This window comes from Lingula anatina, chromosome 6, assembly GCF_051362555.1.
Source record: "Lingula anatina isolate TDL-2025a chromosome 6, LinAna3.0, whole genome shotgun sequence".
Lineage (NCBI taxonomy): Eukaryota > Metazoa > Brachiopoda > Lingulata > Lingulida > Lingulidae > Lingula > Lingula anatina.
The window spans coordinates 11,506,542-11,524,767 of NC_141772.1; the positions used below are offsets into that span (position 1 = coordinate 11,506,542).

At 35.7% G+C, this 18,226-nt stretch overlaps 1 protein-coding gene across 1 annotated transcript; it reads right to left on the reverse strand.

The window, feature by feature from the left end:
* Nucleotides 1-15,589: 15,589 nt before the first annotated feature.
* Nucleotides 15,590-18,152, reverse strand: LOC106172035 (NADH dehydrogenase [ubiquinone] 1 alpha subcomplex subunit 5). Its single transcript, XM_013552613.2, has 5 exons — nt 18,022-18,152; nt 17,724-17,768; nt 17,220-17,336; nt 16,610-16,675; nt 15,590-16,085 (listed from the first exon to the last, which is right to left on the reverse strand). The coding sequence occupies exons 1-5, from the start codon at nt 18,043-18,045 to the stop codon at nt 15,984-15,986; spliced, it is 354 nt and encodes a 117-aa protein (XP_013408067.1). The 5' UTR covers nt 18,046-18,152; the 3' UTR covers nt 15,590-15,983.
* Nucleotides 18,153-18,226: the final 74 nt, after the last annotated feature.

Genomic DNA, 18,226 nt, shown 5'->3' on the forward strand with positions numbered 1-18,226 from the left:
AGATGGATCCAACTAGATTGACCTACTCCCTGTCCCACTGCCAGATATTTGACCATGTGGTTGATTTGCCAGCTCCTCCAACAAGAATTCTAATAGAAGGTCAGAGCGGTAGTGGAAAGACTGTACTTGCCTCCGAGATTGCCTTGGACTGGGCTTACTACATGAGAGACCGGAAGTATAACTATCACACTGATGGCAGTAGGGAGCTTGAGATCAAGAACTATGTGGAGAAATTTCATTATGTTTTTTTGTTGCAGAACATAGATGTAGAAAAGTCAATAGAGGAACATATCTTTGAATTAAACCATTTATTCTCAAAACCCATTGAAAAGCAAGAAATTCAGTCCATTATGCGTATGATAGAAAGATGCCAGGAAGATGTCCTTTTCATTGTTGATGCTGATGAAAATTTGTTGCATAAACATAGTGGTGGTGTATATATGTATATATTTTGAAATTTGCTTTGATTTCTATGTGATTAGCATTTACATGTACATGAGTACTGTAATAAATAGATTTTTTTTCTGTAATTTACAAAATTCAAAGTCATTCCCCATAAACAGCAAGGTTATTTGTGAGGGCCATTTTCTTAGTACCAGTACCATCCAGCCCTTGAAAATACATAAAATAACCCTTAAAAATAAATCCACTGGAAGCTGGGCACTGAGAGCTCTCATCTATAGATAACACAGTCCTTAAAACTACTTTATCAACAGAAATTCCCAGGCTCTGTATTGTGTCTGATAGCTAGGTTCTTACTGCATGATAGTCAGAATTTTTTATGAGTTTTAAAATTATTTCCTTACCCAGTGTTATTTTGCATAACCTAATTTTGTAGTATTTGTTTGTTTATTGTCCCTGCACTTATGTGACAAAAGTTGAGGAACCTGTTTTCTAGCCCATCCATGGTTCTCCTGAAGATATTTTTGAATGTAGAAAGTCACTGTTCCTTAGGGACTGTGCACCATTTTTTAAATTATTATACCAATTGTCCACCAAGGAATTATAATGAAGTGAAAGACAACACTGTAAGGCCCCATTCGGAATGGAGTTCTTACGGATCCACCAACTAAATGTGGCTGACCACGGTTCAAAAGCGATGGGGCTAATTCTTGAATGATGGTCTCCCTGACTCAATCCACACGCGCCTTTAAATGGGTTAAATCTCTGCTCTGAGGTTTATTTGCTAGGCCCCTGCAGCAATGGTGCCTGTGGAGGCCGGGAGACCATCGGGAAGCAGAGGCATCTCTTCTGAACTACATCTGAATGGGGTCTAAGTTTTGAAGTAGTAACTAGATCTATATATATCTAGATCTTCATCTGCCTCCTTGATGTCTTTTCAAAACATCATTTCTGCCATGCACACCCTTATACGTACCCCTTTGCTATGGGCATATTTTTTTAGATTTTAGAATTTTTTCATGTCCAGAATAAGATTGGGGTCATCACCAAATTTTGGAGATCAAGTCCAGATACCAGTGCAACGATTTGCACACACACACACACACACACACACACACACACTCAGAATGATACATTCAGTATTGTGAGCCAGAAAATGCAAACACACACACACATGTACACACATATACAGATCAACACACTCTGAAATCTGTGAAGGGGGATTTCAAAGTGATAGCAGTCATTTCTATAACTTTGTGTTTTAGGGATCACATGTCCCACCGCCAGATATTTGACCATGTGGTTGATTTGCCAGCTCCTCCAACAAGAATTCTAATAGAAGGTCAGAGCGGTAGTGGAAAGACTGTACTTGCCTCCAAGATTGCCTTGGACTGGGCTTACTACATGAGAGACCGGAAGTATAACTATCACACTGATGGCAGTAGGGAGCTTGAGACCAAGAACTATGTGGAGAAATTTCAGTATGTTTTTTTGTTGCAGAACATAGATGTAGAAAAGTCAATAGAGGAACATATCTTTGAATTAAACCATTTATTCTCAAAACCCATTGAAAAGCAAAAAATTCAGTCCATTATGCGTATGATAGAAAGATGCCAGGAAGATGTCCTTTTCATTGTTGATGCTGATGAAAATTTGTTGCATAAACATAGTGGTGGTGAAATTTTGGAATTGATAAGAGGTGAGCGATACTGTAGATCTACAGTTGTTATTACGTCTAGACCCCTGCAGTATAGGCATCTGCGTGACTTTTGTGACTTTCATGTTTGTTACAACAATGGCTTTGACCCCATCAAAGGTAAATCAGTACAGTTTGTAAAAAACTATGCTCGAAGCACCAAAGTCAGTGAGCAAGTATTTGAAGACTTGATTGAGAAAATAGAGAAAAACACTGTTGTGGCAGACTTAGCAAAGTGCCCCTTGTTTTGTTTACTGTTGTGCATGTCTTACCATAGTGCTCATCAGAAAGTGACTAGAGAAATGGGCAGAAAAGAAAGAAGATTACTACCGGTAGTATCTCAGGTACAAGGTTTGGCAAATTTGTTTTCTAATCTCGTAGATGATATGATGGTTAGGGTTTTGGAACCAAGAGACCAAATTGCCCCCACATTGAATATATTGTGCAAGTATTCTTGGGATGCACTGGTGAAAGGTACAGAATATTTAGCTGAGGATGAGGATAGTATGTTAGATTTTGTATTAAGAAAGGGTCTCTTGCAGGAATGTGACATTGGCACAGTGCGAGAACAGAAGAAAGTTATTTCATTTCCTCACCAAAGTATAAAGCTTTTCCTTGCAGCCAAATACATGACTGATGTTGCCTTTGAGGAGTGTTTTCTCCATTTTCCAAATCTTCTCAGAAGTAGAAATTCTGTTGCATTGGACCCAAATATATCTGTCTCATTATGGCAGTTAGATATTTTTTTGATCACTTTGTCTGGACTTTTGGCTACCAGAGGGGACTTCATTAGACTAAAAGAATTTTTCCTCTGTGTCCAGCAATCCATCATTGAGACTTTACCTGTAGGGTCAGATGGACAACATCCTCTTGGAATTTCATCTTGGAGTTTAAATGATCCTTCCATTGTGCTAATTCTTCATTGTTTATATGAAGCCTGTGTCTCCACCTTGAATGATGCTGGAGAAGTAGCAGAAAGCATGTCAGAGATTATGAAAGTTATGGCATATGACCATATGAGTGATATTACTGCTGAATCTAAGTCACCCTTGGACCCACAGCCATCCTGGGACCCACAGACATCAAGGACCCCACGGTCTTGTTTTTGGGTCCTTGCTAGGCTGTTAAAGTATAAACCTGAAAGACTATACAAGGTTGACATAGACACAAGCCTGATTGATTCAAAGCAGGTAAAAAGTGACCTTGCTGAAGGTATCAGCAAATGCAAAGATTTGATGGTATTCCTTACATGGGAAACTGTTGAAGATCTTCAATTGTTTCTGAGTCATATTTGCAAAAAAGAAAGTGACATTACATATCTTTCATGCAATGGGATTAGGAATAAGCAAACAGGGATCAATGTCGAGTCATTTAAGAACATGCATCTGCCCAGACATTTTTCATTTAGGTATTGCAATAATACACAATTAAATGACACCATACTATCCATATTCAATTCATCGACAGATTCCTATAGAATTGATATGGAAGATTGCAGCATCAGCAAAAAAGCTTGCAACCAGTTTGGGAAATCCTCTGTATCACATAATTCAAAGTCCTGGGATTTATTTGTTAAAGTGGAGGAAGAAGAGGGATATTCTTTAAGAGGCATTGTGAGGCATTGTTTCTCCGACTTTTTTTAAATAAACATGTAGGATAGAAAACCATGAGGATAATTACTGTATTTGACTTATGCTACTAGTAAAATAAATAGTAACTCTGAGGCCATGTACATGGATTTTCCTGTCAGTGGGTTTTGAAAAAGTTGGTTTTGTAAAGAGATTGAGAACCATGTATTTTGGAATTTTTTTTTTTTACTTGTACAGCATCAGTGTATGTGTGTGTAATTGTGTTATAAATATTGTATATATACGTGTTTTATCAAAAATAATACAGAGGTTGGAATCATCAACACATATCACAGTTTGTATATTATTAATTCCTTGATCTCAGTGTAATTGTACAGTGAATTATGGCCTTTGATTGATCATTCTTTGTGTGTGTGAAAGACTGAATGAAAGAACAGTGCTCATATCCACAAACACTGGGCATATAACAATATTTAAATGAATACTGATGTATGAGATAACAATGCCAATACATGGCTAGTAGACAAACTTTTAACATTGTACATCAGTCACTGAACTCTCTCATTTATTTTAGGAGAGTTTAATTTATTCATATTGATGAACATGTACATGTATTTGTATATTATGTATTCATGGAAGGACAGCAACTCGCCTGTAAAGACTCAAAACAGGTTTTCTATGTGAATGATAATCTGCTAATGTCACTTCCCGACCCAATGTTTTCTTGTATGTGAAAGCAGCTGGGATTTACAGGATTTCTTTCATTTTTTAGAGATTTTTTACTGAAATTATACAAATGTGATATGATACATTAGAAAGAATATATTTCTTTATCTGTAAATATGCCATGTACTTAAGATCAATATCAGAAAATTAATGTATTTATTGAAGGATAGCATACACAAGTAATGGTATATTTAGTTCCTCTGTATAGTTAGTGTACATATGTATATATTGTATCAATAGTAATGGGTTCTAAGTGGAAAATCTGTCAGTGAAAAGGAAGTTTTTTAAATTTGGTTATGGGCTCTGTGATATAGTAAGTATATTTATTACTCATGTACCAAACAACAAGTGGATCTTAATTGGGATGTACTGAACAATATTTATTCTGTACATCACTGTTCAGTACTCAGTTTATTAATAAGTGATGGCTTAATTGCTTTAAAAGTGATCTTATTTTTTATATTGATATTGTGTTAACCATGCAATTCATAGCTTATAGCTATGGAGGGGTGATATTAATTTTAAATGTAGCTTAAAGCATATACTCCTATTTATGTCATATGAGCATCAAATATCAAATATTGTCTTAAAGACTTTGTAAATAACATTATGAAAAAAATGTCTGAGAAGTTGTACATTGTGCACTGCAGCATTTTTCAAACTCTGTGCAACTTACAGATCACAGAAAATGACAACTTTTTTAGTTAAAGTGATCAATCCAGGCACTGAGGAGCATGGATTAAAATTTCAGTTCTATCATATTATATACTTATGAGCATTATATGTTTGGAAATTTTAAGTGGGCATTTTCAAATTTGTTGATTTTATTAGGAAGAAAAATTATCTGTGACATTGAACATAATGTGTCAAAAAAAAAGGGGGTGACTAGATAAAACTTCACAAGAAAAAAAATCATACTTACCAGATTTTCCTGGGCTAAACAGTATAATCTGTAACATCTGGGGAAATTAAGAAGTCCTGAAATCAACTCTTATGAAATGGGTTCCATTTCTTTACATCTTTGATCATGGACTTCCAATTTGCATACAAACCAAATGTGTCAAGAAGGTGGACAAATTAATAGGTTCATCAGTCTAGACTAAGATTATTTGTAGTGACATTATTTCTTGGCATTTATCTGTTTGAAAATTTGAAAAGAATTGTCTTTAGATGAAACCAGCAGGTGTTTAAGTTGGGCACTATCTTTTGTACAGTACATTTATTTTTCATATTAAGTGCCATACTATTCATTACCAATTAAAGTTATCAATATAAAATGTGTGAAGAAGGGAATATCATACTGCATGAGGTTTTGCTGTACAAAATGTGAATCATGTCACTCATATTTGGTACAGTTAAAGTATAAAATGGAAATGATAGTTATTTACAGTAATATTTTCATCATTAAAAAAAGAACTTTTTTGTCTACCCGGTGTTCAAGTTTTGCAAGTTAGGCTACTTACATGTATGAAGTGACCTACATGTATCAATGTATGGGGCCAATGATAAGTTATGGTAAATACTTCAGTATTTGTGCTTTTAATATTATACATGCATTTGCAAATATAAATTAACAATTTTTGGTCAATTCCCTTAGAATATCTGTGATGGAAATGCTGTTAAAACTCATATTTAACAAATTTTCCTTGGATAAGCAGCATTTTCCTCCTACTTACCAACCTTAAGCATGTTTTTTTTTTTTTTTAAGATGGCAGACTAATGAGGTTTAATAGGAGACAATGAATATGCTTATTATTATTATTATTTTATTTATTTATCAATTTTTGCAATATTGATTAAGGTAATTTATCTGCCAATTTAAATTCAAAAGTTATATTTGTCCTGAAAAAGTTCAACAGGAAGCCATTCATCCTCTTAGAATGCATTCAAAACCCTGGCTTAAATCACTTTAACAACTTCAGATAAGTTGAAAGATTTGCTTTTTGGAATTGTTACATAATCCTGAACTTCTGTTTGCATAATCAAAAGACCCATCATGAATTATTTTTTATACAATTTAAAGTTTTGGTGTCTTTAGACATTTTGTTTTGGGATATTAAAAAGCAATATGTTCTTGTAGAGTTCATTTTTATTCTACAGCATATTTACTATTTTGTAAGAACTGCATCTAGAGATTAAGTAAAGTGAATAATATACAATTTTAAAATTTACTATGATATTTTTAACAGACATGTAAAACATTTGATGAAATAAAAACAATTGGAAATTTGATATGATTTTTGATCAATTATTATTACCAACATTATCTTTTTGGGGTACTCTCAGAGGCTAGGGACCCAGTCTGTCTGTTCTTGTCGATCAAAGATAACAGTAATCTGGCTATATATTTTTTAGGCCAAAGCCTAGCACTGGACACGGGCATGCTTGCATGCATTTTAGTCCCAACTTGTGCTGCCGTTGCCGCTGGCTCTTTTTTGAAACCATCCAACAATCGTGGTCATTTTCAAGCCTGACAGCAAGCAGTCGATCAGTTACTGGACCTAACATGCATGTTCATCAGATTGACCGGACTGACCATTTTACGTATTATCTTTTGTCCATCAGTCACTGAAAAACTCTTGTATTTACTATAGCGTGTACACAGGGGCGGATCCAGGATTATTCGAAGGGGGGTCCGCGGGTGCGATGCCTCCCCCCCCTTCCCCCCCCTCCCTCCCCCCAAGACATTGTATACAGATAATTTAGGTACTGAAATAACACAGCCTATTGAAAAGAATTACCTTATCTGAGAGGATAACTATCTGAGAGGAAAACTTAACTGCATGCTTTCAATAAGACCGCATTCAGATTCACAATTACATCTTGCTTGCTGGTTTGGTTCAACTCCGGGAGGATTCTTTCTAAAGTACCACCAGTGATTGCTTGTCTAACACGTCTCCTCAAGGAGCTAGGGGTAATAATTATCCTGTACTGATAAGGCTGAATACACTGATTTCACTCTATTGAGAATCCCTGCCCTGCAGAGTTGGACCGACCCAGCAAATTCGATGTGTTTATCTGAATGCACCCTACGAGAGTGAGCCTCGTCGTTACATTTGACACCCAAAAGAACTTATTTTTCATTTATAGCAAAGAGCTATCGATGACACATATAATACACGGAAATAGAGGGTTACCAAGGTATTCTACAAATCGCACACAATTCTGAAGAAAAGATGGGCCAGTGTCATTCCAGCATGACCTTCATATTTTCTTGGGTCATTATTTTTTGGACATAGAAAATGTGCTTCATCACATGGGGTCCATTTCATTGGGTTAAGAATATTGAAACCGTCTATTATTTCTACACCGTATTTTACCAGCTTCTCTGCGATGATTTCATTGATCGCTGCAACCATGTAATCATTCCCGTCCATCTGGCCCAAAACCCTCGGCAGAATATTTATGTATATAAGGCGGATGTTTGCTATATTAGGGTTTTCCCTAACATGGCGTAGGAAGTCCACAAAATGGGGAAGAGAATGTTTTACAAGATTGTAGGCACTCTGGTTTGTAAGCACTAATTCGTGTATCCCAAACCCCATTAAAACTACATCATCTCTGGTGGCGGGCTTTTTGTCAAATCGCGAGAAAAGTGATCGGATTGCTTTTTCGCAGTGGGAAGCATGGGGGGTCCACTTAAATACAACTTTGCTTAGCCCTATAATTTTCTTTCGATTCTCTCTGGGGTTCATGTCATTTACACTAGTGGTAACATGGACTGTATCAAGTGAAATATGCCTATAATGCGACAATAGCTGATTCAAGTAAATACTAAGATATCTAAGGTGTGAATCTCCAAAGATTCTAAAAGTGGTTTTTCTACTGTAACATTTCCAAAGGTCTGCCTCACTTATGAACTCAAAAATGCATTTGGTTTTAGTTCCCCATTTCCACCGTCCTCGAATATTCCACCAGCGTCCACTGAGGTATTCCGCAATGTTGGTTACATAACAGTATCTTTTTGTCTTCTCTTTCTGCGATCCCCATTTCCCGACGGAACCATAATTAAAAGAGTGTATAATTCTGTGAATTCTGTTTGGATGATGGCGTCTTTCGTTGTCGTGGTGTCTGAACGCTTCAAAGTCCGTGTAGTCTAAGTATATTGTACCCTGTATAGTAGACTGAACATCACAATAAGCGACGTAGGTTCCATTAAAGAAATCTCTCACCGGACACACCATGTATTCATTTCCTTTTACCTCAATTCGGAAATTACTTCCCCCGGATGACAGCACAGTCTTATTTGCCGACACCTTTTTTCTTTCTTCTATATAAATATACAGTATATGGTTGTTCGACATTGTCACGTTGAAACTGTACTTGTATGCCGCATTGTTGTCGATATGGCAATGTTCCCCTTTGCCGTCAGATTGAGGGTCGCAACTCGACCAGGCACGTTCTAGCTGTACTTTTTCAGAAATACCATTCCTCACCCTGTCACGTCCATCCACTGGATCATTCTGTCGATGTTCTTGGACCGCCTCATGTTTGAATTGCCCATCAAATATTATTGTTTTCTTAAAAGGTGGAGCTTTTTTTAATAAACGATGCAAGGTAATGTCTCTATTGTGAAAGTTCAGCATGATGAAGACGGTATATACCGCAATGCACACGACTGCTATAGCATAAACTGCCTGATCTGAGCTCCTCTTTCTCATTTTTGAAAAGAATAATTCAACTGAAAGATTAAAAAAGTATCCTTTTTTCCAAGTTTTCCGTCTGCTACTTTTTTTCTGCGATGACGATTATTACAGAATGCTCTTCTTATTTGGTAACTTTAGCAAGTTACCGCCAACTTATTAAATGCCACGTTTCTGACTATATAATAACTGGAATTGCAGAGGTGGGAAGATAGTTTTTAAGCAATAAACATGCAGCATCCGATTGTAATAAAATTTTTTAGCCCGAAGGGATATGATTCGGGGATATTCTACGTAAAGGCGTAATGCATCATATTATTTTTATAGCTTAACATCACACTATTACCTTTTTCGAATTTTCGTCTTTTTTGCCGATACCCGTTTCATTCTTCTATATATAAATATACAGTATATGGTTGTTCGACATTGCCACGTTGAAACTGTACTTGCACATGTATGTCGCATTGTTGTCGGTACAGCAATGTTTACATCTAATATCAGTTTTAGGGTTGTAACTCGACCAGGCACGCTCTAGCTGTTCCTTTTCAGGAATACCCCTGTCACGTTCATCCACTACATTATTCTGTCATGTCCTTGGACCGCTTCATGTTTGAATTGCCCATCAAATATCATTGTTTTCTTAAAATGTGGAGCTTTTTTTAAAATAAATGACTGAAGGTAATGCCTCTATTGTTCAGCAAAATCAAAAAGAGTATATACTGCAATGTGTACCACTGCAAGTACAATGACATAAACTGCTACATGAGATGGACTCCCCTCTCTCATTTTTGAAAAGAATAATGCAATTGAAAGTTCAGACTCGAGTATCGTTTTCTTCCACGTTTTCCTGTCTACTCCTTTTTTTCTGCGATGACAATTATTACAAAATGTTCTTCAAATTTGGTTGCGTCAGGAGATTACCGTCAAGTTATTAGATGTCACGTATCTGACGATTAACTAGTTTTGCAGACGTAGATTGGAGAAAAGTAGATAACTTTCCATGCAGTATGCTTAAGCAACTCCTATGTGAATATGGAGAAATGTGTTATAAAATTGACTATGTATGCCGTGTCATATAATAAATAGTGTTTGGCTCGCGGGAAGGTATGATGTGCGGATTATGAAGCCTCAAGGAATTATATCCCCTGTATAGCTAGACATCACACTATTGCCAGTTTATGTTAAAATGGAGCGATAGAAATGCAGTGCAAACTGCATGCGTCTATGTTTTCCATTTCTGATTTCTGTCTTTGCCCTTATAGTCGCGTTCGACAAATCTGTCAACCCTACAACTTCCAGGCCATATTTTTTTCAGTTTTCTGAGAGGCTTGATTTGGTTATAAAGGATCGTTGTTTTTTTTTTTATTATTATTAAATTTGCTGAATTTTCAGCGACATTCAACCTACAAGGTGAAACCATATTTTTACTTTCATGTTTACTGTGACTTCGTTTGATCAGGTGATTTGCACAAAACTTTTTTTTTTTTATTCATTATTATTATTATTATTATTTTATTATTTTTTGTGAAATTTTATTCACTGCTTTCCCGTTTGTATATTTACCAGCTTTCCAATCTAGTTTTAATTTTACAACATGATGTATTAACATAACATTCTTCTCTAGGTATTCCGTGTATTTTTTGCTTCTGCGATGACATGAAAATTTTTTTAAAAAAGGTTTTTTTTTAATTTGATTTTGTCGGCAGATTAACTTAAGTTTCTCTAAATGCCACGTTGCTGACTATTAACTAGTACTGCAAAGGTGAGAAGAATTTTTTTCAAGCAATATACACACACCTCATAGAAATTGACTGTATGCAGCATCCTATTGTAAACAAATTATTTGGTCCTAAGGACCATGTTTCTGGGAAGTACCTCATGAAGCCGCAATGCATTATGTCCTTTTTTATAGCTCAACATCACACAAGTACCTTGTTCCAATTTTTATGTACTAATTTGTAATCGAAAAAGGCTTCACTTGATCAGATTATGCTTCCAAAAACGCGCGCGCGTTTGTATTTTGGTAAAGTTCGCCCTACAAATGTCAATATAAGGTATTTCTTTTTTGCTTCAATAATTATAACTCCCAGCTTAGCTGTTCAGTTTTTATTTTACGGGATAATTGATGAATGCCTTTTTTTCCAACTTTTCCTGTCTCCCTGTTGCTTTTTCTACGTAATGTTTCCAACGTTTGACTACGTCAGGAAAAAAGCTTGTAAAATGTCTCATTCTTGACGTCATGTACTTTTGCGGACTTTAGCGTAATTTTCTATGCAATAAACTCAGACAACTGAAAAGTGAATAAAATAAAATTGGGCTTAGGTGCCGCACGATAATAAATAAATTTTGCACTCTTGCAAATGTCCCATGAAGTGGTAAATGTTGCGAACACGCATCAAGATTCTTAATGTTTGAAACAATAAAGTTGTAATGCTAAGTAATATACTATGGAATATCTAAACAAACATTCTTTTCTAATGTCTGCTTTTCTAAGTGTTCTTAACTTCTTTGAGCAGTATATTTTCACAATGTACACACGCTATCCTCTTCTTTTCAATAAATATAAGTATAGTTTTATTCCATGCAAGAGTGAAACCATCTTAGCATTTTACGCAGATCACACTTTTTCTTGTCAGCTGACAACATTAAAATTACTATAGGCTAAGTACATATTTATTATGAAAGATAGTCAGCCTTGCCGTCAGAATTGACACCAAAAAGGACATATTTAAATCTTTATCAAAGAGCTATTGACAACACATTGTATGGTCATGTATTTTACATATCACACATGATTCTGAACAAAAGATGGGCCAGTATCATTCCAGGATGGCCTTTATATTTGCTTGGGTCATTATGCACTGGACATAGATAATGCGATTTGTCACAATCATTCCACTTCATTGGGTTTAGAATATAAAATCCATCTATTATACCGTATTTTAACATCTTTGCTCTGATGATTTCATTGACCGCCGCAACCACGTAATCATTCCCATCCCTTTCACCCAAAATTCTCGGCAAAATATTTAGATATATTAGACGGATGTTTGCAGTTTTAGGATCTTCCCGCACACTGTCTAGGAAGTCCCCAAAATGACCAATAGCATATTTTATAAAACTGTAGGCATTTGGATTATAATGCACTAATTCATGTATCCCAAACCCCATTAAAACCACATCATTTCTAGTAGCCTGCTTGCTTTGAAATCTAGAAGAAAGTGAACTAATTGCTTTTTCGCAATCTGAAGCAAGGGGAGCCCATTTGTATATAATATTGCTTAGACCTATAATTTCCTTTCGGTTTTGAACGGTGTGAGTGGAATTTAAAACAGGGGAAACATGAAGGTGAGCGGAATTTACAACAGGGGAAATGTGAAATGCATACGGTGAAATATGCCTATATTGCGACAATAGCTGATTCAAGTAATTACTGAGATATCTAAGGTGTGAATCTCCAAAAATTCTAAAAGTGGTTTTCCTCTTGTAGCATTTCCAAAGGTCTGCCTCACTCATGAACTCGAAAATGCATTTGCTTTTAGTTCCCCATTTCCACCCTCCTTGAAGTTTCCACCAGCGTCCATTAACGTAATTCTTGATGTTTGCCTTAGAACAGTTTCTGGTTTCTGATCTTATCTTCTGTTTCACCGATTTTTCGGGGTAATCATAGTGAAACCCATATATCCTTTTGTGGATTCTACAGGGAAAAGTTTTTAATCGTTTTCTTTTAGTATCATGGTGCCTGAACGCTTCAAAGTCCGTGTAGTCTAAGTATATTGTACCTTGTATACTAGAATGAACATCACAATAAGCGACGTAGGTTCCATTAAAGAAATCTCTCACCGGACACACCATGGATTCATTACCTGTTACCTCAATTCGAAAATTACTTCCCCCGGATGACAACACGGTCATTTTTTCCGACACCCGTTTTCTTTCTTCTATGTAAATGTACAGTATATGGTTGTGAGACATTGTCACATTGAAATTGTACTTGTATCTAGTATTGTTGTTGGCATGGCAGAAATCACTTTTGAAATCAGTCTGCGGGTTGAAATTCGACCAAGCACGTTCTAGCTGTTCCAGTTCAGCAATGCCATTTCTTACCCAGTCGTGTTCATCCGCAAGATCATCCATCTGATGTACTTGGGCCACTTCATGTTTAAATTGCCCATCAAATATCATTGTTTTCTTATTTTTTTTCAATAAATGATGGAAGGTAGTGCCTCTACTATAAGAATTCAGCATAATGAAAATAGTATAAACCGCAATGCACACGACTGCAAGTACCATAGCAGAAACTGCCTGAGTTGAACTCCTCTTTCTCATTTTTGAAAATAATAATGCAATTGAAAGTTCAGACTCGAGTTACCTTTTCTTCCAAGTTTTCCTGTCTACTACTTTTTTTTTCTGCGATGACAATTATTACAAAATGTTCTTCAAATTTGGTTGCGTCAGGAGATTACTGTCAAGTTATTAGATGTCACGTGTCTGACGATTAACTAGTTTTGCAGACGTTGATTGAAGAAAAGATAACTTTCCATGCAATATGCTCACGCAACTCCTATGTGAATATGGAGAAATGTGTTATAAAATTGACTATGTATGCCGTGTCATATTAAATAGTGTTTGGCTCGCGGGAATGTATGGTGCGCGGATCCTGAAGCCTCAAGGTATTATATCCCCTTTATAGCTAAACATAACACTATTGCCGGTTCATGTTTAAATGAGATATGGGAATGGCTTTTAATATTCAAACATATATACATTTCCGTCTATACATTTCCCTTCCTCTTCTGATCACCATTTTTGTGCATACAGTCGCGTTCGACAGATGTCGTTCAACACATGTCTACCCTGCAGGCCCTATTTTGATTTTATTTGCGATTGTTCGAGTGGCTTTCCTTGGTTAAAAAGGATAATTGTTTTTATGAAAGTTGCCGAATTTTCGGCGACATTCAACCTACAAGTTTCAAACCATATTTTTGCTTTCATATTTACAGAGTGACTACGTTTGATTAGATTATATTCTCAAAAAACCTTTTTGTTAAATATTTTTCGGAGCTGTCCCGTTTGAATATAAGCCAGCTTTACAATCTAGTTTTTATTTTACAACTTGATATATTATCAAACCTTTTCCTCTTGGTATTCCTCTTATTATTATTATTAATATTATTATTTGCTTCTGCAGTTAAATCTATTACAAAAAGTTTTTCTTTGGTTTCGTCAGGAGATTTAGGCTTCATTCACATGGAAAGTCTATTTTCTAAATTCTATTTTCTATTCGCAGTATGTTTAGTGATCACGGTCTGTGCCCTGAATATCCCGCGGCGTAATTACTGGCAGCGCGAGCCAGTTACTTATACAAAGCTGTAATTAACTCTCGGCTGTGCTCGGAGGAGATTCTGATACCTTTACGCATGCGCAGTAGGAATTTAGCAAGTTAATGGCGACCGCGATTGCTTTGAAAAATGTGTTTGTCGATTTTGTGCAGATTTCGCGTCTGTATGTTTGAATCGTCACACCTAAACCGATGAACTCCACAGCTTAGAGATACTACTGCGCATGCGTCAAGGTATCAGAATCTCCTCCGAGCACAGCCGAGAATTAATTACAGCTTTGTATAGTAACTGGCTCGCGCTGCCAGTAATCACGCCACGGGATATTCAGGGCACAGACCGTGATCACAAAACATACCGCGAATAGAAAATAGAATTTAGAAAATAGACTTTCCATGTGAATGAAGCCTAAGTTATTAAATGCCATGTTGCTGACTATTAACTAGTATTGCAGAGGTTAGAGGATTTTTTTTTCAAGCAACAGAATCACACAGTCATAAAAACTGCTGTAAGCAAATTATTTTGCTCGAGGGACTATGTTTGGCAGATGTACTCCATGAAGCCTTAGGCCTCATTCACATGGAAAGGTAAAGGTATCAGAATCTCCTCCGAGCACAGCTGAGAGTTAATTACAGCTTTGTATAAGTAACTGGCTCACGCTGCCAGTAATTACACCGCGGGATATTCATAAACATACAGCCGCGGGATATTCATAAACATACAGACGCGAAATATGCACAAAATCGACAAACACATATTTCAAAGCAATCGCGGTCGCCATGAACTTGCTGAATTCCTACTGCGCATAAGTAAAGGTATCAGAATCTCCTCCGAGCACAGCCGAGAGTTAATTACAGCTTTGTATACGTATCTGGCTCGCGCTGCCAGTAATTACGCCGCGGGATATTCAGGGCACAGACCGTGATCACTAAACATACCGCGAATAGAAAATAGAATTTAGAAAATAGACTTTCCATGTGAATGAAGCCTTAAGTTATTATATCCTCTTTGTGGCTAGGCATGACAGCAAATTATATTTTGGAATTTAACATTGTTCATTTGGAAAATATTTTGGTGTTGGAAAATCTAATACTTGTCCTCCAAGAGAAATATAAAATGTCTTTCAGTGTTTCTCTGTGGTCTTGTGTAAACCACCACATGCATTTAGGAAAGCTTAAAAAGAAAACAATGCAGTTAATAAAACAAACACAGTGTTTAATACTAATCATGTAGAGTGCTTAGCAACATTCATTACTGTAGCTCACATAGTACTTCATACTGTGCACCAAACAGGTTCTCCTGAGGTAACCATTACGTGCAAACAGGGTGAAAAATAATCCTTGCTATAAAATGAAAGCTAGAGATTACAGTTTTCTGCATCCTCAAACAAACATACTGCTCTTAAGAAATAGATCTCAGGTTTTATGGCCATGTTGAAAACTGTTCTGTTAACCTTTATGGTTTCTGAAGGTAGGAAGCGTCCGCTCTTCCATGATTCCCTTCACACCAGAATCTGAGAGTTCTGCTGCTAACTTACACATTAAAAAAAAAAAAAATTGTATGAACCCAGTTTGTGGACTTTTATTTGTTAAATAGGCCATTTCCACTGATCCTTCGGAGCATCTCCTAGGAGTGGTTCCCATGGTTGCCATATTAACATACGCCTGGCAAGTGATAGTTCATTTTTTGCCTAAAGAACAAAAGAAAAAAAATGGACAAAATAAAACTGATATGTACATGAAACACTGTTACAAATTTTGTACAGAGGTTCAGAGTTTGAAAATGTGCTTTGTTTAATTACTTAAAACTGCGTCATAACTGCACTCTGACATAAGAATCAAAGAACACTCTCTGATCAAATTTTTTTCAATGTCTTACTATTTTGTCAAAGTCTAGATTTTTTCCTCAGAAACACATAATGAAATACAACGCATAAACCTTTTTGTTTTCAGTCCTAAATGTGTGCCTTTGCTATAATCAAGAGTGGGTTTTTATCAATTTATATTCCAGGACAGAAGACATAACACATTAGCTTGCTTATCAAATTCTACCAGATGCTTAAGACAATCTACTTGACTAAAAGTAAACTTATCTAAAATATCTGGATAACATTTTTCTCCATTAAATACGATCATGAACTTGTGTAAAATTAATTAAGGACTGCAAATAAATACAAATAAAATGCATGATTGCTGCCTAAAAGCCCATTCTTACCTGTACAATAATTTCTTCTATTTGACCACAATTAATTTTCTTTTCTATCTGAATGATGTCTTCAGTCTGAAATAAAATGAAGATAAATATTGTCCTATTGGAACCTCAGCAATCTACTGTTCCCTACATAAGACAGAAAGCAAGTGTATAACAACACCCAAACTTATGTCAGCATAATTATCATGGCTAACCATAACTTTTAAATTATAAGGTTACTACTACAGTAACTACTTCTAGTTGATTACTATAATAAATTACCACTAAAAATAATAATAATAATAACTAAGTTCTTTAAAATGTCCTCCCCAACCTCGCTTTTACTACCACATTAGAATTATTTCTAAATTCATTTATATTATGCATATTATGTTACGAAATAAAAGTTTGTTGAGCTCCAGGTGCAAGATATATTGAGCTAGCTGTTATGATGCAAACCAGGAGCGGATTTAGGCCGTCTTCTGGGTCTTCCGGAAGACGGTCAGATTTTCAAGTTTACATTGATGGGTACATCTGTTGGATTAGGAAGTTTAAATCTTATACCAACTTAAACACAGATGACACCAAGAAGATCAGAGCCAGTAAATGACTGAAAAACCTCACATATACTTACAGATTTAACTATATCTACCCTATGTTTTAAAATTTTTTCTGTGTTTTTTCTATATGCGGCACTGGCTGGCATTTTTTCCAGTGATTCAAAGGTCAAACCATAGAGATGCAACAACATCTGCAAAATAAAGTAATAATCATAAAAATTATATGCAACTCAGTTAATATGCTTAAATTTACATCTGTATAAGAACAGCATAAAGGCTAGAAGTATTGATAATGGTACTTGAAAATAGATAAATATCTGTACTTTCCTCAGTACTAGTAAGTCATATCAATGACCTGTCAAGGGCACTGAATTACTGCAGCCTGATTACTATTGTTAAAAATATTGATTTGATCAAACTGTTTTTAAGTTTGACAGCAGCAAATAAATTATAATAATCATAATGTATTGTGTACAATTAATGTACTAAAACCATTGTGACATGACTTTATTTCAAGATTTGGTAAATCAAATTACTAGTACATCAACTACTGTAAGGACATACAAATCGATACATACCTTTCTTGGGTTTTGTGATACAGGTAGACCTGTAAGGCCAGTTGACTGAAATATAGTATAAAAACAGAATATTAAATTGTTTCCATAGTCAAAGTAGAACTTTTATCACAAAGGCATGAACAAAATACCGTGGCACAGCATTATTATGGGCAAAATTGTTTTTAAAAATTCACTATAATTAACTAGCATCTCACTTTATTATGACATATTATTACATTAAGTTAATCAAAATTGTTTTCAATGTTAAATCGTTCTCTAAAATTGTTGTCAAGTGGTTTGTAAGACATTAAATACTTACGGCTTTCAAAATTCTAGCAGCCATTTTGGCCTTCTCCCTTGAAGTGAATGTATTGGCTGTAGCTTGCAGCAGTATCCTATCAGGCTACAAGCTGACCGTAATATGTCATCTCAAGCCAAACATTAAATGTCATCTCAGGCCACAGAGTTTACACCGAACTTTCCTGTCATTAGGAATCTACACACACTAAATTTTATATCAGTAA

Bases quoted from the DNA above. Each gene is read 5' to 3' on its own strand.
- LOC106172035 (XM_013552613.2), bottom strand. From the start codon at position 18,045: ATGGCTGCTAGAATTTTGAAAGCC. The intron at 17,769-18,021 runs GTAAGTATTTAA...ACTATATTTCAG, and splicing joins CTGCTAGAATTTTGAAAGCC to TCAACTGGCCTTACAGGTCT. The intron at 16,676-17,219 runs GTAAGTATATGT...ATTTTATTTCAG, and splicing joins GGGTAGATATAGTTAAATCT to ACTGAAGACATCATTCAGAT.